The 24480-nt window shown below is 34.1% G+C and overlaps 1 protein-coding gene across 1 annotated transcript in view; it reads left to right on the top strand.

The window, feature by feature from the left end:
- The window catches only part of GBE1 (1,4-alpha-glucan branching enzyme 1), a 276317-nt gene that overhangs the window by 125556 nt on the left and 126281 nt on the right, over positions 1-24480 (top strand). Inside the window, exons 4-7 of the mRNA XM_034657790.1 lie at positions 5502-5627; positions 6440-6575; positions 8771-8861; positions 12024-12233. Of these exons, the coding sequence (XP_034513681.1) occupies positions 5502-5627; positions 6440-6575; positions 8771-8861; positions 12024-12233 (563 nt within the window). The remainder of the gene's footprint in view (positions 1-5501; positions 5628-6439; positions 6576-8770; positions 8862-12023; positions 12234-24480) is intronic.

Raw genomic sequence — 24480 nt, 5'->3', positions numbered from 1 at the left:
TCTCTGGAATATCACTTATTTTCCAACTTAATTATGAACATTGATTACTTTTTCTAAAAATTTATCTTCTTTATTTTTGCCCCATGCACTTTTTTTTTTTTAATTTAAATTTTAGTTAACGTTTACGGCGATATTGATTTCTGGAGTAGAACTCAGTGATTCATCACTTACCTACAATACGCAGTGCTCGTCATAACAAGTGCCCTCTTTAATACCCATTACCCATCTAGCCCATCCGCCACACTCCTAAAAATTGCTTTAAAATAAATTGCAGAGGCGCCTGGGTGGCACAGCGGTTAAGCGTCTGCATTCAGCTCAGGGCGTGATCCCGGTGTTATGGGATCGAGCCCCACATCAGGCTCCTCTGCTATGAGCCTCCTTCTTCCTCTCCCACTCCCCCTGCTTGTGTGCCCTCTCCCGCTGGCTGTCTCTATCTCTGTCGAATAAATCAATAAAATCTTTAAAAAAATTAAAAAATTAAAAAATTAAAAAAAATAAAATAAATTGCAATATATTTTCTATGTATGTATACTTTTCTTTCTCTGTAAATATATATATTTATATATACATATATGTATTTCAGTCACATTTTAAATGCACAAAGATAATATTCATATTTAGTATTGTACAATGTTTGATAGATATGTATATTTGTATATATTTGTGTTGTTATATAATAGTATATAATATGTACTATATCAATATATTTATATATTTTCTGTATATGGTATCAATTACATTAGATGTTATTATATAAATTAGAGGTAATTTAGAAGTGGAGATAACATTGATTTGTAAATTAGAAATGACTTTTCTTCATTATTTACTTTAACCTGTATGCCACTAAAAGTTATTTTTATTACTATATTTCTAATTAACCTCCCTGATAAGCTGCTGCTTTTTTTTTTTTTTTTTTTTCGTAAGGAAAGGTTTTCCTTGTATCACATAGTTGCAATTTTGGTAGTATAATTTAAGCAAATTGAATTATAATATTCAATATCTGTGCCTTTTCTCTTTGTCTTCTACACATTCATTCATGAAACCCAGAATTACATTCAATACAATTTTCTAGAGTATGCTAATAGTTCTAAACAGCTGAACCCGACCACCTGAGGAGCATGTTATGTCATAATTTTCCGGTTCATAGGAACAATATTCTTTGGCAAGAAGCATTTCAAAAGATATTCCTAGAATGAATGAATACACACACACACACACACACACACACACACAATTTTTTAAGGTGTTCACTGCTTTACCAAAGTGTTTTTTATATTGTTTATTTGAGTTCTAAGTGACATTTTCTAAATAAAATTTGACTTCATATAGTTCACTAAGTCAATTTGATTTTTGTAGAGACAGGTTTCTTTTATATACTTGTTTATGTATTAATATCTTTTGATAGTAACTTCCCATAAGTCAGAGATAATTTGATTTATTAAAAAAGGAGCCTGATAATATTTTTACCATGTTACAAGAGGTTATAATTTTACAAAGTATCCATTTGCCCTATAAAAATTCATCATGATATCATATTCATTAGTATATTCCTTTAAAGTAATCTGAAGTTTTTTTTTAACACTGTGTCAATATATTTAAGGTACATGATATATGCAACTTGAATAGCATAGCTCCACAAATGTGTATGCAGTTATATAATTAATGTATCTACAGTCCTTACTAAAATACTTATTTGTTTCTGATCAAAAAAGTTATACAAATGAGGGGGTGGCTGGGTGCCTCCATCGGTTAAGTGTCCAACTCTTGATTTTATCTCAGGCCATGACCTCAGGGTCCTGGGATTGAGCCCTGCAGTGAGCTCTCCGCTGAGCAGGGAGTCTGCTTGTCTCGCTCTTCCTTTGGCTGCCTCCCCCCACCCCCAGCTCACACATGCACATGCTCTCTCTCTCTCAAATAAATAAAATCTTTAAAAAAAAAAGTTACACAAAGAAATGAGGTGATACATACACACATACAACCAGGAAATAAAGGCTACTAATAATCTATCCATAGCCAATCATCTAAATATTTTTTTTTCTATTGTGTGTGTTTACATTAGGAGATGGAATACATTCTTTTTCATAACATGAAAGAATTTTCTTAGAACCTTCAATATAATTCAGTACTATAGTTTTTACAACTATACATTATTATTTACAGCTACATATTATACATATTATTTAGTCATTCACTTTTTGCCAATAAAAGTAACACTAAGGTCAATAGACAGGGATATAATTCTTTGGACACATCTCTGATTATTTCCATGGCCAAGTTCTATCATTAGAATTGCTAAGTCATTGAGAATTACTTTTTTTTAACACATATTGCCAAATTGCTGTTCAGAGCTTTTGTACTATTTTAGACTTATGCTAACAGTGTATAAGACTTTCAATTTGGTAGTATCAAGTGAATTCTTGTACTTCATCAGCTGTTAGACTTATTATCATCAAACGATCTATCAAGCTCTTTCTTTTCAATTTGCTTTATAGTATGTGCTATTTTGAGGATGTAAATTAAATGATGTAAAGTCTTATCTCATGATCTAAAAAAACCTTTCATCTGAATCTGAACTCATGAGATCCAAATTCTAGGAATTGCCCTCTCCCCCAAAAAATGTGAGCAGAGTTTAGTCAAGAAAGATTATATTCCCCATTCATTGGAACATCTCTCAAGTTAGCTTTATTTAGATTTAGTATAATACTCTTAGCTGGTTACCACAACAATTTAAGGACAGCAAATAAAAAACGAGATGAGGTGGCTTCTATAGGCGAGTGCTTAGGAAAAATTGAACTAGTGTAATAAAGAAGCCTCCAGGGGCTCCTGGGTGGCACAGTGGTTAAGCGTCTGCCTTCAGCTCAGGGCGTGATCCCAGAGTCCTGGGATTGAGCCCCACATCAGGCTCCTCCGCTATGAGCTTGCTTCTTCCTCTCCCACTTCCCCCTGCCTGTGTTCCCTCTCTCACTGGCTGTCCCTTTCTGTCAAATAAATAAATAAAATCTTTAAAGAAAAAAAGAAGAAGAAGCCTCCAAAATTTAGAGGCCTAAAGAACAGAGAAATATATTTACTTTTTATGTAATGATCACAGATAAATGTTCCAGATTTGGTGGGAAGTTTTGCTTTACTATATCATTGAAGGATCTAGACTATAATTCCATTATTGAGAAGGAAAGAGGGAATTTGGTATTTAAAAGTTTCCATCCTAACAAACAATACTAATAGGAATGACTGTTAGGGAAGTAAGAAACGGAACTTTTGGAAACAAGAATATTGAAGTCATTCAGTGAATGATTAAATAATCTTTTGTCAGGTGTAGAGTTTGATTTTACCGTGCCTACAAGCTTATAACTTAACGTGTTTCATGCCATCAGGCAGAATGCACACAACTCCTGGGTCAGAGACAAATGCTTTTATTAGTCACAGCACAATAAACAGTATGAGCATCAGATTTGCATTGGTTTTCCTTGTCTTCCAAATCCCATGGAGTGACACCAAATTGTCCAAATGGATGCTACTCACACAGTTGGTTTGCCTCATAGCTCCAGAATATTCATCTGGGAGAATCCATTCTTTTATAGCAAGCAGTAAGCAAGCCCATTCTGTATTTTCAGAGGAGACATTATCATAATATTCCTCAGGGTTACGTGCTACAAGCACAACTCTGAGAAATGGCTTCTGTCATTCTGAGAATGGCAATTGTCAGGGCCTTGTATCCTTGGCATACCTGGCAAAATATGTAGGAATATGAGACACCAATGAAGGGACTGTTCCTTCCAACAGCCATAACACAGTAGCCTCTGTAGACATGTGTATAACAAGCAAATTGACGTTCTAAAGAATGTGAAAATTGCATCCAGCATGAGGAGATTCTTGATGTCCTCTACTTAAAGTTTCAAATATTCTGTCTGCTAGCAGGCACCTTCACAAATAATTACGGGTCTTTGAACATCCTTTGGAGGGACTGTGGAGCCATTTTGCAAAAGAGAGACAAGACGGATAGATGGATTAAGCAGAGTGTTATTTACTGAAAACAGATTTCTGTATTTTATTTCCCTATGGCCTATTCTCAGTTGATGAGTGAGACAAAGGACCTTTTCTTAAGCATATTACTGTTGTATATTATACCATGAATTCATGTGGCTCAAGGGACATATCTTTTGGAATAAATACTACTGAAATGGATGAATCCTATTCATTCATCTTTTTGTGATAATTATTTGAATGATAGCAATATTTAGCTGTCAGTGGGAGGCCTAATGAAGGAGAAAGAATTTTGTTCATGTAAGTTAGACATTCCTTTTCACCACTCACCTGCTCTTCCATCATAAATCATGATTTATTATTTTTTGGTATCTGTAGGAAGTGCTATGGTTGCCTGTTAAGAGCAAGAAAGTGAGTATCAGAGGCTCCGTGTTTAGCTTTAGGCTCTGTTATTCAGTGACTTTTGACAACTTAGTCTCACTTGATATTTGGGTAATAAAGATTCTCCAGAATCAAGTAAGATATAATGATGGAAGTCCTTTCTAAACCTTAAAGCGTTACACAAATATTTAATTACCAAGAATTATGCACACTAGAGCTTTTCTCTATTAAAGGAGACTGAAGAATATATTCTCTCTCAGTGCTAAGGGCATAATATAGCTCCTAATCTGAACAATTTTGATCATCCTGTATCTACTTCTAAAAGGTTAATTAAAAAAAAAAAACTTAAGAAATAAAGCTACCATTTCCATCACTTGGAAACTCTGCTCATACGGCTCACTTTGTTATATAACCATGTTGATAAGTTAAAAATCTTTTATTCAGAATTAAGTCTAGAAGGGTGGATTTGCACATTATTGGGATTTTTTTTAATTGATAACAATAGTGATACTATTGGCAAATATAGGAATGGATGGCTAAAGGGGGAAATGCTTGGTTTTATCTGATAAAGCATACTTGGACTAGGGTATAGAAGAAGTTGAAAAGAGGTGGAAAATATTTACAGGGTGGTATTTGTTTGTATGTATGTATATTTTTGTGTGCACAATACAAATGTTAATCAAAACTCATTTTCCTCCTTTAGCTTCTTGAAAATGTTAAAATTGTTATGAAAGCAAATGAAAGAGATGGCAATATAGCTCATTACATTTTTTTTAAATACATAGTAGGGTTATGTCCTCCTATTGACTTATTCACAGTAGTTTCCAAATAATATTTGTCTTTTTACTATCTATGTTTACTTTCATTAACCACTCTAATGGTTGATTGGCAATGATGGAAGTTGCCAGAGAATCATAAAGTATTTCAGCTGCAAGTGACTTTAAGGATCATATACTATAACAGATAAGAAAGCAAAGTCCATGGAATTTAAACATTTTAAGGGTACACATCTGTATGGTACTTTCGATTCTTAAGACCATTCCCCGTTTTCTTACCTGTAGCAGTGCTCATAAACTCTTATGCATTATCTTTGAGTTTTCAAAGTATTTTAAAGCAATAACATCTCATTCTCTTTTTAGGTGGTTATTAGAAGTAAAAGTGGAGAGATCTTGTATCGTATTTCACCATGGGCGAAGTATGTGACTCGTGAAGGTGATAATGTGAATTATGATTGGATACACTGGGATCCAGAACACCCATATAAAGTGAGAACAACAAATCTTTAAATAAATGCTTGTTCCAATATTTCTAGGAAAATTAATTTTTACTTTTATAACTTTTATAGTAATGTTCAACTTTTCTCTACACTAACAGTTTTATATTTTACATCATAATGTACCTGATATACTTACCATACATATATCAGAGTTCATCATCTCTGTAGCCAATAAAGCATAGAAGTGAGTTTTGTTTTATCATGTGTTTCTGAGGTTAGGAGGGAGAAAGAAATCTCTACATACTGACCTGAAAGGGATACTGCTTTTTTTTTTTTTAATCACGATTTCTGATTCATCACAGATTCTTCAGTGATGTAATATTTCTCATTGTGATTGGTTTGAAGCAGGATGGATCAGTGTCCTTAGAACAAGGAATAGGGAAGATACCTCATGAATATATTATTTGGGTTTATTTTTAAAGCCGTATTATTGCCAAGGTTTATATATTTGAACTCATATTTGAACTCACTTTTCTGTCTTCTGCGTTATTGGAGCTTGTTGATAAATGCTTTTCATTTAATAATTATGTGTGCATTTTAAGCTCTTGTGTTTTCTTTAAGGCTCAAGGATAAGGCATAAGCCATTTCATGATTACTCTTTTAAAAAGGACCCATTAACATGATCCTAAAAAGGAATTTCTTTTCAAGAGAAAATTTAATGGATGTAGCCAAATGCCTTTTACATGCGAAAGGAATTCCAAACTATTTGAGTTGATTCACCATTTCGTTTAACATGCTTAATCAGTTAGTATCATACCTGTATTTCTGATCTAATTCTTCATATAATTTTATATTCTGTAGTTTAAGCATTCCAAACCAAAGAAGCCAAGAGGTCTAAGAATTTATGAATCTCACGTGGGAATTTCTTCCTATGAAGGAAAAATAGCTTCTTATAAACATTTTACATGCAATGTACTACCAAGAATCAAAGACCTTGGTAAGTAATAACTGTGATTTTTATTCAGATAAAATTTTAATGAGTCTGTTCTCTTATTAGAAAAGCTAATTACAAGTGTCTCTTTTTTTGTGTTGAGAGATTAAATATGTAATAGAAATGCATTTTATTTTAGGCTTCTCAAATTGCCCTGTAATAATGATAGCATAGAAAAGAGAAATGGAATAAGATAGAGCATAAGAATTCAAGATATTATTCCAATTTCAATTTTAAGTAATGTGAACTGATGGCTTCCAAATTGTAGATAAATATGTAAGCGTAATTACTTTTCTATAGGAGAGAACTTTTATCAATTTAAGTGGTCATTGATTATAGCCTTTTCATTTTAGTCTGTTAGGGAAAAAAAATCTTACATTTTTTTAAGGTTACTGGAACACATTTTGTATCAGAGTCAAAATATATACATAAATATATACGTATATATATATGTGTGTGTGTATATATATATATATATATATCCACATCTGGTCTGGATGACTTATTTGACAAATACGTATGATGCATCTTTTTTCTAAGACACATTGTTCTAGACTGTAATGACACAGATCCTTGTCTTCATGGGAACAACCAGGAGAGTTAATAGTGTACTGCTGAATTATTGATTCAGTATGCTTTAAATTTGTTATTTTTCTTTTTATTGGTAATTTTTTTTTTATCATTTCACAGCATATTAGCGCCTGGTCCAACAGCCAGGCAGGAAGATAAAGTACATTTAATTTTTTTGCTTCTGCTAGGCAGTCCAAACTTTGGCTAGAAGAAAGGTTTGCAACTCACTGTTAAAGTTCTTAGTTATACATGGATATTAATTGTCTGTGATGGTGAGGTCAGATTCCAGAAACCAAAAGTAATTAAATATATGAAGAATTCAATATTAATTATATTTAATAGGTATTATATTTAAATTGTTATATTTGAGATCTTCTGCCATTTCATACTGTAATATGTTGTTTATGACCCCGGTCTTGCAGAAGGTTTGACAAAACAAGGATTCTCTTGTTCATTGTTGTGTTTCAGTTGAATAGCCCAGAACCCCTACATAAATGAATCTAAGAATGAGTAATGCCATAAAATTAATAATAAAAACTATAAATTGGTGCTTGATCATAAGAATAATATTTATTGCATAATAAATAAACTACAAACTGTATTTTGTTATAAAATATAAAATTGATTTATGTTATCTGGGCAGGAGTTTATGTACATATTTCTATCATGATAGAAATGTGATAGAGTTAGATTGTTTTTATAATGAAAAAGCCAATAGCAGATTATGAACCATAGTTCATGTTATTCTTTAAACATGAATCTGTAAATCTGAATGTGACTTTGCAATTGTTCCAATATTAATTCAGTATTGAAATATGTACACGAGAAGCTATACTGACATGAACTGGACTTTGAGAACAGATTATTTTCTATGTATGTTACAGAAATGAAACTTTCAAAGCAGTCAAATCATATTTGAAAATTTTACCAAATTTTATCAAATTTGGAGGAAAAAATTGTTTTCTTAGTTATTTTTTTAAAGATCAAAAGTTTCTACTTCTTTATTTCCTTATATTAAAAACACATTAATAAATGCTTTCAAGGTTATGTGTGCCTGTGTGTGCACACATACAACTTTGCAGTACTTGTGTAGGTGTAGAAATTGCAGGAAGTAGAAGGATTCTGGTTTTGTAAAAGCTGCCTTGTGGAAAAATGGATTTACTGGTATATCTTATGTGATATGGTAGAAGTAATTGAAATATAAAGAAAAAGGTAAAATAAAAAGTATATGGCATGCAACTGGTTACCTTTATTTAGCTTTCATAATCTTCACTATGAATATTACAAGTGCAGCTGAAGCTTAGCATATGTAGATTGCCATCTTTAATATTCTAAAGTTAAATTAAGAGTATATTTGCATATCATTTATTACTTGTTAAAATGAAGACATTTCAAATAGCTAGTTAGAGTACAACTCTCAAGAACTAACTGTCCGATTTTGTGTTAGAAGGTCAGACAAGCAAAAGATGTTAAAGTAGTAGAACTTTTCAAAGTGATCAAATCATTTATATGTAAATGATCATATGTAAAATTTAATGTCGTCAGAACAAGAATTCCGTGTTTATACACTTTTTCAGTTCTTTTTTTTTAAATATTGCTTTTTCATCTCTGTTTGACCTTTACTTGTGTAGGATACAACTGCATTCAGATGATGGCAATTATGGAACATGCTTACTATGCCAGTTTTGGTTACCAGATCACAAGCTTCTTTGCAGCTTCAAGGTAAAATGAAAGTCCCAATTAGAACCATTTTTATTTAAGAAAAAAAATAAAATGAATTTTTACCTTTTATACGATGTTTTGTAACCTAATTTACAGTTAACAGAATTAACAGAAGCTGAGCATTTTTTTTTTAACTAAGATCCTAGACTGTCTTCCCATCGAGCCTCAGAGATTGGCCATGAATCAACATTGCTTTTCATGAAATGATTTCTGATAAAGAATATCCAGTTAACCTACTGAAATTGTCATGCATTTGGAGGCCCTAGTCTTAGTCAGGAAATCATGTTTCATGGAAGTCATTACTGCCAGAGCTTGTATCCTTTTCTGGAAAGAGATTGACTCATGTAGGAATGTGACCGAGAAGGCTCTTGGTAGGTCATACTACTATCTGCAGAAGGATTGTCCTTTCCAGGCTAAATCCAAGGAATGTGACTCTCCGGGCAGAAAGAAACCAGAGTCCTATAACCGAAGAAATGCTGACCTAAATGACTACAAGTTGAATAAGTCCAACATTGTCTCCACCTCATGGAGCTCACACTGTTGTGTCATATAATGTTAACCCAATGATCATCCATATTGATTTCTACCCATGATAAAAACTAAGAAGAAAATGACAGAGTGCTGTAATAGCCTAGAATGAGGGATCTGATCAGTTTAGATTAGATCTGAACTGATGTTGGAACTGAGATCTAGAACATAATTAAGAGAGACCTGGGAGGAGGGGTAAAGTGGGAGTAGGGAGATAACATTCCAGGCATAGAGAAAAGATACTGACTCTTTTACCTGTTTCTCTTTATAGTCATTCTCCTTGAATAAATCACCTTTATTTATAATTTCTAAATATTTCATTCCTCTTCTTTCTTGAACTCATTCCAAGTAGGCTCTTTACCTCTTCATTGAAATTGCTCTTATCAAGTGTACTGATGACCTTCACACTGATCAGTCCACTAATCAACTATTAACTTACTTGAACTGTCAGCAGCATTTGGCGTAATTAGTTACTTGTACCTTGTTAGGACATTTTTCTTTCCTTGGTTTTCAGGAAAACCTTTATCCTCCTGTTTGTGTTTTTCCTATCTCCTCTTGCTACTCTTTATTTATTTTTTTTTAATTTCCTTTGCTTTTTTTAACCACTAAATATCAGACCTCCAGGGATCAGCCCTTGGTTCCATTCTCTTCTGCATATGTATGACATATACATTGGGGGTCTTATCAAGTGTCACCCACTCTTATGTCTTAAATACACTTTACATTGTACTGGACTCTTCCCTTTCTGTCCATTCCTATAATCTAGCTATCATATAACCTAACCACCTTGTAACTTCAAAATGTATCCCAAATCTGGCTTCTTCAACTGCCACCACCCTGGTCCAGGTTGCCATTGTTTATAACCTGGATTATTTCAGTAGCCTTTTAACCGATAACTCTGTTTTCTCTTATTCTACGCCTTCCCTAGCCTTCTTTCCCTCCATACACATGGCTACTTTCTGCATAGTGACAAGAGTAACCAGTTTAAAATAAAAGATCATGTCACTCTCTTGCTCAGAACTTTCTAATGATTCCTTATCTCTTTCAGATTAAAAGTCAAAGGCCTTATATTGGTCCATAAGACCCTGTGCGATCTGGGTCTTGGCTGACTCTCTGGGCTCATCTCTTTATTGATCATTCCACTCTGGCCACACTAGCCTATTTGCTTTTCTTTCAAGTGTTCCATGCTTTTTTCCCCAGTGCCCTTCCTTTCTAAACATTCTATCTTTTAGATATTCACATCCCTTACTCCTTTGTTCTTTCAGGTGTCCATTCGAACATTGCCTTCTTCATGAAACTTTGACTTGATAACCCTGTTTAAAATAGCACACCTGCCCTTTCTACCAGTGGCTTTGCTTCATTTTTCTTTAGAGAAGTTATTGCTATCTGACATCCACCATGTTTTGCTTATTTGTGGTCCTCCAAATAGAATGTAAATTCCATAAGGGCAGTGATATTTATTTTGTTCACTGCTGAATCCCAGAGTATAGAAAATTTCATGACACATGGTAGATAGCTTAATAAGTATTTGTTCAAAAAACAAATGAATGAATGGAATTTTTAGGCTATTTATTCTCTGAACACGCTGTTCATTGAGTAGGAAAAAAAAAGGCTAGGCAGCTGCGATAAGGAGAGAAAGGGGTAAAGTGTCATAAATCTAAAGTTATTGAAAGGACCCAAATTAAGCAGTGCAGTAGGTAATGATAAGGTCTACAGTCTTCATCCTAAGGACAATGGGATTGCAAGGTAAAGATGAAATGATCACATTTGCATTTTGTAAAGATAGATCTTGCTGCCCAGTGGAGTTGGCTACCAGCAGACCTGCTATATACTAAGCACTATTCTGTATGATGGGAAACCAGATGGCCACAGCCCCTGCCCTCAAGTGAGGAAGTGAGACAGTAAATAATCACAAGGTTAATTGGGCGATTATTTTATTTAAAAGCAAAGTTGTTGCTGTAGAAAAGGCCAATATTGAGATTTTATGTAGGTTAAGAAAAGCCTTCCCTCTTAGGAGTGATTTGTTTTCTATTTCATGCAGACTAAAGAACTGCAGTTAATACAAACACACATGCCTATGAGCTATTCATGTTTTCTGCTTGGGTGGTAACAGACATGGCACATTCTCTTGGCCTTCTGGCATCTGGGGGCATTCCAGTTTGGGAGTAAGTAAGTGCAGGATGAATGGCCTCACTCAAGGCACCAAGGATATTCAAATAATACTCCAAGAGCCTCCAACCCTAAGCATACACATTCACAGTAATGGCCAAGTATATATGAACAGGGAAGACAATGCTCTCCAGGCTAGGTAGGCCTGGAGAAGGAAATCAGAAACTCTGAGTATGGAGAAACAAAATTTACTGCCTACCTACTCAAAATGTGAATTTTCATTGGGATATAAGTCTACATCTAATAACTGGAATTACATTATTATTTTTTATTGAATACCTGTAAAATTTGTTTAATAGAAAATATGATGCCACTTTGACTTGTATCTAAGTATTACATCATATTGAATTTGCATATATAAAGTATCTAGTACTGTACTGGTAAAACAATTGATACACAATAAATGATTAGTTGTTTGCTTTAAATATGATATGATTTTGTTTTTGCTTTATTCTTTACCTTTAGCCGTTATGGCACACCTGAAGAGCTAAAAGAACTAGTTGACACAGCTCACTCAATGGGTATTACAGTCCTCTTAGATGTGGTGCACAGCCATGCTTCAAAAAATTCAGAAGATGGATTGAATATGTTTGATGGGACAGATTCCTGTTATTTTCATTCTGGACCTAGAGGGAATCATGATCTTTGGGATAGTCGATTGTTTGCCTACTCCAGGTAGGTACATATCGTATGGAAATGTCTTTGTTTAAAAAACATTTCAAGGAATATTACTGAATTCATTGTGTGTATAGTCTTTCACTGGTATATAATTTCTTAATTTGATTATTTAAAATTTTATAAGGAATGTTTAACACACTTATAGAATTTACCTTGTTTTGAACAGCACATGTATTTGTGGTAAGTTGTGTTAAATTTTGGTTTTACCAATCTTATATCATTTAAAATATATTGGTTAGATGGCCTTTTATTAAAAGGATTAATGTGAATATTTTTTTAATATCTAAAAAAATACTTTATGAGGCTGAATTAACTATAGCAAATCTCCTTTTAATAGAAATATGCACATTGTTTTAAGTAGGCAATTTTTAAAAATTGTACTTCATATTTTGTTATCTTAATAATATTGCCATGTTCTTGATCCCAGCTAAATTAATATAACTTTAATAACAACTAACATTTATTAGTATGTAATATGTCAGGGATGATACTAAGTGTCTTAGATATATTAGCTACATATTTTATTTATTCTGCATAGCAACTCTACTTACACATGGTAAGTCCTGTTATTAGGACCACATTACGTAAAAGTAAACTAACGCTTAATGTTGAAACAATTAAGGTTAAACCCATTTCTGACGTCTTTTATCACTTAAATAGAAGGTGTTTTAGGTGATTAAATACCATAAGATGACAAAAATATTTCAAAAAGTCAAAAATACCATCCCTTTGTATTCATTATTGATTATAAATGAAAATATAATGAAAACATGCTGTCAGGAATATTAAAAGTAGCAGAGTTATCAATGTATAATTAATTTTTTATAATTTTTTTTAAAGAAATTTAATGAATTTTCTTTTGGGTGTTGCATTATACATAAACATACACATATCTGGAAAACGAGCAGTGTAGAAAATTGCTTTAGCAAGTACTTTGACAAAATGAAGATTTCTAATTTTTCAACATAAATTAGTTGACTTTCATGTGGAGGAAATTGTTTTGCTTTGCTCTTTCCTGAATATTATACATTGTTTTATATCTCATAACCGTATAAGAATCACTCACGCCAGACGAAACCGCATAACTTATGAGAAAAGACACAAGAGGTAGAAGCGGGTGGCAGGGTTCCAGGCCTAGTTTCATTCTGGAACAAATCGATTAATCATTCTGGTTCTCAGGTTTTTCATTATAAGAGGAGGCAGAGTTTGGGGACTAATACAATTCCCTTTGTAAAGGTATTTTGTATTTGTGTCACCTTTTTGAACATTGCTTTTCCTACTACGGATTTATAACAAGTTAAAAGGCCTGAACTTGTGCTAATTCTGTGATATAACTCCACTCTGGAGAAAATCTTGTAAACGTAGATTATGGGCAAGTGATACAATTAATTGAACTCTCTGGTTCATATTTAGATGAATAAGAGTTGACTCTATACTGTAGAACTGTGCCTTAGGAAAGACATACATTAAATGGTTAAACTTTTGTGTTACGACACAATTATTCTGTAGAACTATGTCTTTAAAAAGAAATAGTTTAAGTGGGTGGATTTTTATGTTACAAATGATTATTTATTTCATTAAAATATTTGTTATAGTATGTTTTTCTCTACCTCGAGCTCTCATAGTACATTAAAAGTTATCCACTTTTCTAAAGAAAAGGGATTGTACATAATTGTTTTAAAAAACATTTCATTGTAGAAGTTAAGAAAAATTTAACATTTTATTTAATACTTGTTTTCTTTTGTTATAGAATTATCTATTAATCTTTCTCAAGTGCTTGCTTTTAGCAAATAATATATAGCATGGTTTTGGCTTGTTATTTTTATTATGACTAATTTTTTGGCTACATTATGTCATATAGGCTTAGTCCTTTGTAAATATAGTTCTATTTAAAATCCATTTTATTATTTTGTGTTGTTCTATTTGATATCTATATTTTCCAATTTAATAGAATTAGGTTTCTATATCAGTTCATACTAAGTGGTTATGACATCATTGTACAATATAGATAAAACCCTACAAAGCCAAATTAAAAAAATTTAAATCACTAAATTTAAACAAATAATTTTTTAATACTTAGATTTCTCAATATATGAAATACTAAAGATTCTAGGACTCTGAATTATTTTCTCAATACTTTGCACAATTTATTAAAGGCTTTTTTGACAAAATTTATATTAGCTTGATGAAACTTAAGGGCTTTTCTTTTATATTTTCTTCCTTCTATTCTGATTAGTTATAGCATATGTAAAATAACATGGCTCTGGTACAATGCTAAAGCCATTTTTTATAATCAGAATTCATGTTCAAAGTCCTATTCTGTTTTTTTGGTTATTTATTGCTGCTTAACAAACCAGCTCAAAATTTAGTGACTTCAGATAGTAGCAGTTGTTTATTTTGCTTCCAGATCTGCATTTTGAGCATAGCTCAGGGGGACAGCTCTTCCTTTCTTCATGTTGTATCAGTGAGAGTGGCTCAGTTAAGGAGTGGAGCTTTCAGCATCCACTTTAAAGATGGTTCACTCGCATGACTGACAGCCATGGCTGTGGGCCACAGGGCCCCAGCTCTTCTTCTTGGAGCCCACTTCACAGCCTGCTTGGGCTTTCTCACAACTGTGAACGTACTAAATAACAAGACATGCAGGCTTCCATTTCTTATGGTCTGGGTCAAGAAACTGACACAGCGTCATTTCCGTTATAAACTATAGGTCAAACAGTTACAATTTCAAGGACAGGGGACATGGACCCCTTCTTTCAATGGCAGGAGCATTAAAGACTTTTCCTGCTATGTTTTTAAATCCCCACATCTTGGGAAGCCTGGAGGGTGACTCAGTTGGTTAAGCAACTGCCTTCAGCTCCAGTCATGATCCCAGGGTCCTGGGATTGAGCGCCCCCCCCCCACCGCCTCCTTGCTCAGCAGGGAGCCTGCTTCTGCCTCTCCCTCTGCCTCTGCCTGCTGCTCTGCCTACTTGTGCTCTTTCTGTCAAATAGAGAAATAAAATCTTTAAAAATAAATAAATAAATCCTCACATCTAACAAGTTTTGACCACACACAATGAATATGCCATTTCGCAAATTCAAAAAAATATTGAAATACCTGTCTATGGAGTAATACGTTTTTTTAAGCCATATTTCTGTGGTGGAGAGTTTTGTCTGAAATAAGCAAGTTTTGAAAAAAAAATAATGTCATTGTTGATAATTAGAAAGTATAAAAAAGGCACACATTATCCAAAATAAAAAATTATTATTCTTAATAAATATAAATAACATTCTCTGTACATGAATGCATTTAATGAATATAAGCTCATTAAACATGCAAAGAACACATGGAAACCTAGCCTTCAATAATACTCTCCCCATAGAGTAGCTACTCTGCCTGTAATTTTAGGTTTGTTCCTTATCCAGATGAAGTCAGAAGCTATGCATTTTAAAATATAAGTTCTTTTCCACTCTTTATCTTTGATTTGTTGATTAATATTATCCATGGAAAAGTATATATAAAAATGGTACCATGGTTTACGTAAGGCCTAAGCCTCTTCTTTGAAAACTTGTAATAATTTTTGAAATTGTTATATTTACTGTTTGAAAAAATTAATCTTATATAGAATCAGCTTCTGTAAGATATGTTGCTGATGCTCATTTCATCCTATCTATATGTCACAACCTGTCACCGTTTATAATCTCTGATTCAAGTGCCATCATCAAAGTTATCAGAATTAAATCTCTCACTCTGAGTAATACCAGAGATCCTGACTGCGCTATTTCATTACCTGCTATGAATAAATTTCCAATCAGGAGCTGCCCATGTTTTAATTTTCTGTCTACTCGGCTGAACTGCCTTCTAGCTCTGCTAAATTACTAATGACAGTTCATAACAGAGATTGGGTTGTCCTTACTTTAGTTGGTAAAGAGAACTTTCTGACAAATCTGTCATCTATAAGTTTCTGAAGTTTCTAGAGTGAAGAAATAATGGATACAATTTAGAGGTCTCAGTTTTAATTTGTTTTGCATATTTGGCACTATGTAAATGCACTTGATAAAATAACAAGACAACTGCAGATTTGTTGAGTTTAAACAATTATTATGCCTTAACTATTACTAAAGCTTCAAATGAGTACCTTTTCTTTGTTGAATATTTCTTTCAGAGATAAGATATTGAACCTCAAAGGAGATAACATAGTAAAGCTAATGCTCATATTCTCCCTGAACCTTACGTTTGGATACAAAGGTAGTATAATTATATTCCATCAGCATGGGTTCATGATGAAAAAACTATTAGGTAGGAAGTTACTCTACTGTTATCTTGAGTTACTAGAGTTCCTTCTAGAAACAAAAGTAAATCCAGTTTGTTTTTAAGGTCATAATCATGAATGGAATGAAATACTTCTTAGTACAGATACCATAATAATTGGGTTTTTAATCATGGTAGGCCTTTTCCATAAGTTAGAATATGGAAGGAAATTCATGGGGGCCTTCCCTGTTTAGAGTGGATATTTGTATCTTAAGTAGTCTATGATGTCATATGTTTTTTTCTTTTTTTAGTTTGTCAATATAGTAAATTGTAGTAAATATAGTAAATTCCATTTATTGATTTTTTAATGTTAGGCCAGTCTTGCATTCCTGGGAATGACCCTCCTGAACACAGTTCCTAATATTCTAAACAAAATTTTAGCATATTTATATGACATTTTATCATGACCAAATCAGTTCTTAATGATGAATCTTAAGGATTATTTGCACTGCTATATTAGTTAAGGAGTGTGTGGCACCATCATGATTAGCAAGATGTTTAAAAACTAAGCATCCAGGACATGAATAGAAACTTCTAAAATTACTATTTTAAAGTCATGTACTTTTTTTGTGGTTTCTTAAAAGCAAAAAACCAAAAAGCACATATCATTGCGCAAAATAATTTTGCTTTTTTGCTGTAATAGAAATGACCTGGGTGGTTCAGTCGGTTAAGGGTCTGACTCTTGATTTAGGATCAGGTCATGATCTCAGGGTCATGAGATCAAGCCCCCAGTTAGGCTCTACACTCAGTGTGGAGTCTGCTTAGGATTCTCTCTTTCCCTCTCCACCTTCTACCCCTCCCTGTCTTCCCCACCCTCCCCGCCCCCACTCTCACATGCTCTCTTTCTAAAAAAAAGAAAAAAGATATGATCACAATAACAAAGAGATAATAGCATAAATACTACTTTTGAAAACAGTTTGGTATTATCTGGAAAACTTAAAGATTCATGTGTCCTAGGATGTGTTACAAAATCTATATGCTTGTTAACTCCTGCGCATATGCTTGTCAGAAGTTTGGGGAAAAATACAGTCATTCCCTTCAGGGTACGGGTGATATTTTTTAAATTAACTTAAATTTCTTTAAGGAAATTTTTGCTATGGAGAAAACATTAGGGGAAAATACCAAGAGAAAATTTCCGTCATTGTGATTTTATTGCCACAATTTCAGTCGTAAAAAATTTCTTTGCATACACATAAATCTTGGAGGTAGTTTTTACCAAACTTTTAAAATTGTTTCAGTTTTAGTATATCTTCAGCCCATTGGTTATAAATATAAATGAGTCCTCTTGTGGTTATTTGGCAAAAGTAACTGGACTAACTTCAAGGAAAATGTAAATATACAAGTCAGATTTCAACAAAGATGGTAGATGATGGAGGGAGTTGAAAAAAGAATTTTATAATTTAATAATCATAGTCATTATTGATCCTCTCATTTATATCTATATATTTTAGTGAGCTGTTACAGCCAGGACAAGCATTAAAATCACTTTTAACTTTAACCAGACCCTTGATTATTTTTATTTATTTATTTATTTGACAGAGAGAGAGAGAGCACAAGCAGGGGGAATGGCAGAGGGAGAGGGAGAAGCAGACTCCCCACTGAGCAGGGAGCCTGATGTGGAACTCTATCCCAGGACCCTGAGATCATGACCTGAGCTGAAGGCAGATGCTTAACTGACTATCCACCCAGGCGCCCTTAGACCCTTGCTTATTTTATCTTTAAAATTAGTTTCTCTGTGTGTATGGGTTAACAGTTCACTTAATGTATTACTAATGTGTTACATATATACAATTAATAAATATGTATAAGGGAGAATGTGTTGAAAAGTTTACACTGATAGAGCACACAATCAAAAAAGTTTACAAATCACTGAATTAGACCATTTTTTAGGTAGATTAAGCTTGACATCATAGACTTTTAAAAAATAAACTATTTTTAGGTTAACATCATAGATTTTTTTAAAATAAACTTTTTCTGAATAATTTATTCCATTGATTTAACAAACATTAAACATCTACCAAGTGTCATGTCTTCAGAGAGCTGATATTTTCAATATACTTAAATGTAGCACAAACCCTAAAATAAAATATATGTTTTTAATTTCTTTGGATAGATTTCCAAATATTTCATGTTTTTTAATTGAGGGAATACATCATCATTTTAGACAGACAAATATCTGCCCTATTTGCCTTATAAATTTACAAAAAGTAAAAAGATGATTTTTATAGAGCAAATGATGGATGATTAAAAGACAATTTTGGACATAGATTTAGCTAACGGCTAACTATTCCAAAGACAGACAATTAAAAACAAACAAGTAATAACCTATTCTTCATTAAGAATATTAAAATCTCACAGAAAGATTGTTAATAGCTTCGGTGAAAGCTGGATATCCCTCCCATAAAAAGTCTTAAATTGTTTTCTTCTTTCATAATATTTTTTTTCTTTTCCTTTTAGTATTTCTTTGTTGTATAAGCCAGAACCTTCTTTCAGCTTGATTAAGGAAAATGGTTAAATCTACTATTTCAAAAAAAGTAGAGTTAGATTCAAAATTCAGGCAGACTAATTCTCTTTTGTAAAAGAGATTAAGACAGTTGCTGTATCAATCTAATCTGTCCGGATTTGAGTGTGAATAGTAGAACTATAACTTCTTCCACAGGGTTTATGAGCTTACTCAGCCTCGCAGAAAGGTTTCTGTTCATGCAGAGTGTGCACAGGGGTGAGGATTTACTGTCTTTGTATGAACTTTGTTCCAGGTATTATCTGCCCCGTTTATTCCCCTCAAGTCTAAAATTTAGGTGCACAGGGATATAGTGGAAATATCTTGAGTATTTAGGTCTTATTCACATGTAACATTCATTCTCAAATCCAAACCCACTCTAAAGTAGGACAGTTCTACTCGGTAATTTGCCTTAAATTTGAAAATGCTGTGCTTTCCCTCTAAAAGCTGCTGCTTAATCTTAAGGCAGTGGTCTGTGTTAGTGAGAATGGTCCGAAAGTCCCTATTCAATGATTATTCATAAGTTTGGAAGCGACGTGGAGTCTATAACAATATCTGGTTTTGTTAATTAAGCAAGCAGGTAAAAAGTGGAAAAAAAAATCTTTTCTGTCTGTGGGTAACAAAACAACTTATTTAAGCATGTCTGTTTTCTAGGGTACGTACTAGCAGTTTTGAAGTTATAAAGTGATATTTCATAGTTTCCTAGCCAAATGATTTCCTCAGCATTAAGCTGCAGATAAATAATCCATGTTCTACTGAGCCCATTATTTTCAGAAAATGTGGGTATCTCTTAATTTTGGAGGGACACATTTATAAGTAATGTAAGATGATTCATTTTTGAAAGCTTTTCCCCTATTCTTATAGATTAGTGATCAGGGCTATTTTTCTTTAATTCTTGAATTTCCCTTCCACATTTTGTGATGTGTGAGATATCCCTGTTTGGTTTTACCTCAGGCCTTCAGTCTGTCTTCTTTTTCTTTCATTATTAGTAAGAAGCCCTCAGCCTCAGGATTTATTTCATTGTCTCCTTCCAGGTTAATATATCTTCCAAAGATTAGACCTTTGCCTGTGTAGCCTTTCAAAATTCTGTCTCCTGAAAGCGTCAGTAAAACTCAGAAGCAGTTATAGTTAACATTTTCTCTCAGCGCTTCAGGAAACAAAACAGCATAATAGCCAACTTTTCTAAAACTTGAGCTCTGTTCTTGGCTGTGTTAAGGGTAGCAAATGGGGCCAACTAGCTGTCCAGGTGCGCTCATCGGGTCTTCATGGAGTAATGATCATGATGATTTCAGTGGTCACCGTTGTTAAGGGACATTCAATTTGGAGGCATTATTGAACTTCCTTCTGTGACTACTTGATATAAAACGACTCCTCTAGTCCCCCCACCGTTCCCTTTCTCCTATTCTTGTCTAATTTTTCTCCATTGTACTTATACCACTGTGTGACATTCTAAATAGATATTGTTTGTTTTTAATTTTCATGTCATATGTGTTGTTTGTATATTAAATATGGAAGTGAAGTTAATAATTCAGTGTTTTTTATAGAATATATTTTATTTAAAGTAAAGCAGTCTCAAGTTTTCTCTGTTGTGTAAGCTTTTCACTACCCAAGTTGCTTTCCATGGTGGTGACGCTGCACCGTATTGATTTGCTAGGGTTGCCGGTTCTTTCCAACTGAAATTGGTGAAAGAAGCTACAAAAGATACACCAGCCAAAATACTTATGTAATTAATACAGTTATAATTAAGAGGGTAAAGATTTGGTATAATAGTAGAAAGTAAGTGGTTTTGGAATTAGGTGACTTGGATCATGAACCAAGTAGCTTAACACTTGAAAATGTTTCATGTATAAAGAACTCATAATGATATTATTTATGTGCCATAGGGCAGTTGTTCAGACTACTTTAAATAATAATTGAAAATGCATGCTAAACTAGAATATAGAGTATAAAGGAAAGTTTGGAGTTGTACTTTCAGATTTTTACTGAGGAAGATAAGCAGGGCCCCGCTCATGAACCGTGCAGGTAAGTGAGGGAAGCAGGCCAGGTGGCGCTGTTGGCCCCTGGCGCAAACAGGCTCAGTCCGAAGGGGCTGCTACTCCCAGCTCCTGCCCGTTTCCACGTGAGAAGGTGGCCTATGTAGCTACATCTTGCAGTTCTATAAGACAAGTCTGAAGCCCACACTTTATTTGAAATCTCTCCATTTCTAAATGTCTCCAGTTGTTGGAAGAGGTAAGCAAGAGGTCGTATCCATGGATTGACCTGCAAAGCTGGACTCAGGCTCCTCACCCCCTCTCCTGTCCTTGGAACGTACACTCTGCCTACCATTTCCATAGTGGGAGCTGTTCCGTGGACAAAGCCTTGAGATAGTGAGGTGGTGCTGAGACTACCTGGGCAGTATATGTACCTGAACACAGTGAAGGCCCCTCTACAAACTTCCAAGATTCTGGTGGGCAGGTATAGAGATCTACTCATCTTGTAACCACCCAAGACAACCTCATATTGCAATTCCCTTGCTTATTAAAACTGTCACCTCCCAATCTGGAGTGGCCTGCCTCTTTCTTGTTCTCTCCCTGCCCCTCATGTATTCCGGTTTCAGATCATACCTAGGAAGCTCCTGAGGTTGCAAACTAACAGCAATTAATTTAAAATTTTGAAATTGCCACAGACCAAAGAAGTACACATTTGAAATGGGTGTCATCCCCGGGACGCTGGGGCTATCTCTGTACCCTAAGATGTGCCCTGGGTTGTGACAATATCAGATTCTACCAAACTTCCAAAATTAAGCAATACATTACACAGTGAGTCAAATATGATAAGGACAATGATATTTTATAGATTAAACACAACATTGTAATTCTTTTTTTTGGATTAGCAATGAGAATTTTATAAACTTAAACTGATGGTATGTTATTATCACTCAGAATTATGTTAACATCTCCTTGATTTTCAGCAGCAGAAGCATCAACAAAATAATAAGAGCCTTTTAAGACAGTCTCAACAAAACAAAACGTACATTTATTGAAGAAATCTACATAGTTAAAATGCAGTAACCTTTGTTTCTTTTAAGACCTTGCATCTAAGTTGTGGTTTCTTAAAAAAAAAAAAAAAGTAAATGTGGTTATTGACCTTTGGAGGTAATATAGAGAATGGGTGGGGGCCTGGGCTGTGGGTATTAGCCTGGTGTCAAATACTAGTTCCACCACTGATTAGCATGTAAATACAGCCAGATTAAGGAATCTTTCTAAAATTTGATTTCCCCCTCTGTAAAAAAAATGCTAATTGTACCTCACTCCTACGATTGTGAAGATTTAGTGATACATTTATCCCGGTGTCTGACTTGCAGTCGTGATAATTGCATTGTCACCATCATTGCCACACCATTGTCATAATTTTCTCGTGGGCAGAGTAACCAGCCAGCCTCATCCTCTGAAAAATGATTAGAGGCATGAGGACAAGTAACAGCATTTTATTTTCATGAGCCAAAATGTGTGCTGTAATCACTGTGGATCTTTGTTCACATGGTCTCACACTATATTTCAAAAGCATGTTAAGCTGGGGGTTTTTTTTGTTTTTTGTTTTTGTTTTTTGGTAGAAGCACAAAATTAGGAACATTTGTGGGAAATGACTGATGATGATCAACATGTAGTGGTGTTGAGAAGTCACAGCCAAGAGCAAGGGGAGAGAGAGAGAAAGAGAGAGAGAACCCATCAAGGTCAGAAAGCAGAATGGAAAGCACAGCACTCACTCTCAGGCCACTTCTTCGGAGCAGACAGTTCCACACTCCAGTGGTCTCTCTGAGCATCATTAAACTGCAGTGTAGAATAATCATAATGAACAGGAGTCATTAAAAAAAACTTTGTCATGTTTGAAAATTTTCTTTTAAGATAGCAGGAGAAGGGAAAATGTAGCTTCAAAGTATTTCTGTTAAAAAGGTTAAAATTTCAATTGTTGTTTTAAGGATTAGGTAAAAGTTACCTGTCAATTTTTTTGATGAGGATTAGGGTGAAAACTTTGTTTGCGTGGATTGCTTTGTTCCCTTTTGTTGTGGGATAAGCAAAACTTCTCTCTATGTACTATTATTTTTAAATTTTCAGGTCCAAAAGACATTGTATTAAACAGTATTGAATTAACTTTTAAATCAAGGGCCATCTTTTATATTTCTTAGGACAATATTTTATGGTGCTCTGTTCTGCTTTTTAGTCTGAGAACATTGATTGTCCATCAGATTATTTACTCTTCCCCAATAATTGGGTTTGTTTTTTTTCTTTTTGTTCTTGTTTTTGTTTTTTTACTATACTGGCTAAGCTGTTTTTGGTGATAGTATCTAGGCTAATTCAGGCAGGAAGGGCCTACTTCATTCTTACAGTCCTCTGGTCTTTCTGTTTTGAGTGGCCATTGATGTGGCAGTGGTTGTAATTAGGGAGATCATAGCTTCACGCTTGCTGTTCGGTGCCCAGTCTGGAATGGCATTTACCCCTGATGTTTTTCTTTCTGACAAAGTATTGTTATTAGGAGTTGCCTTATAATAAGCTATCATGGGCTTTGCTTGACCTACAGTTTGTCCTTCTTGCTTCTGCCATGAGCTCATCTACCAGCTTGTGTGGTTACAGTTGAAAGGCTATCAGAAATAGTCTATCTCTCTATCTTTTCCCAGCCCTTTCCAGAAGTAAAATATCTGACATCTCCTGTACAAGAAGAGAATTCAGGGAGCTTAGTGATAAAATGAAGCGGATAAACAGAGCAAACACTTTCAGGCCATAGGGGTGGTGAGAGAAGCAGTAAGGGTGCCGTCTCTGCTGCCAGGCTGCTGGCTGGCAGGCGCAGTGGGAAGTTATAGGGTAGGCGTACATTAAATAAGAATGCAAAATAGGAACTCAACAGTCCTGCTGAGGCACCCATAGAATAATACTGCCCAAAAGAAACATAATGAAAGCCACATACATAATTTTAAATTTTCTAGTGTCCACATCCATCTCTAAAGTGGTGATTAAAAAGGAACCTACCTCATAGAGCTGTTGGAAAATTTTAAATATTCTATGTACAATTCTTAGCATAGTTCCTGGAATATAATAAGAGTTAGTTTTGTTTCTTAAAGCTTCCATGGTTTGTTCCACATCCAGACTAAGTTGTTGAGCTCAAATTTATGTGTCATGCAAACTAGGAACATATATACATTTAGCAATTACAGTTCCTCTTTATATCATGTCCAAATTATTTCTCAAATCAAGATTGTCTTTGTTACCCCCCACCCTGAGTTAAATGCTCTTATTTGATTATCTGCCTTCACTCTTGCTCTCTTACTTGTGAATATGTGTTTTATTATATCAGTTACTGGATTGCATTATTATTATTATTTAGCTTTTCTCCTCTATAGCAAGCATGAATGTAAGCTTCAATGACGCAAAGATGATGTTTGTCTTGTTTCTCTCATTAGCCCTCAAGGCTGGAACAGTG

Source organism: Ailuropoda melanoleuca, chromosome 1 (assembly GCF_002007445.2).
Source record: "Ailuropoda melanoleuca isolate Jingjing chromosome 1, ASM200744v2, whole genome shotgun sequence".
In the NCBI taxonomy this organism is placed as follows: domain Eukaryota; kingdom Metazoa; phylum Chordata; class Mammalia; order Carnivora; family Ursidae; genus Ailuropoda; species Ailuropoda melanoleuca.
This window is presented reverse-complemented; position numbering and strand designations above follow the sequence as displayed.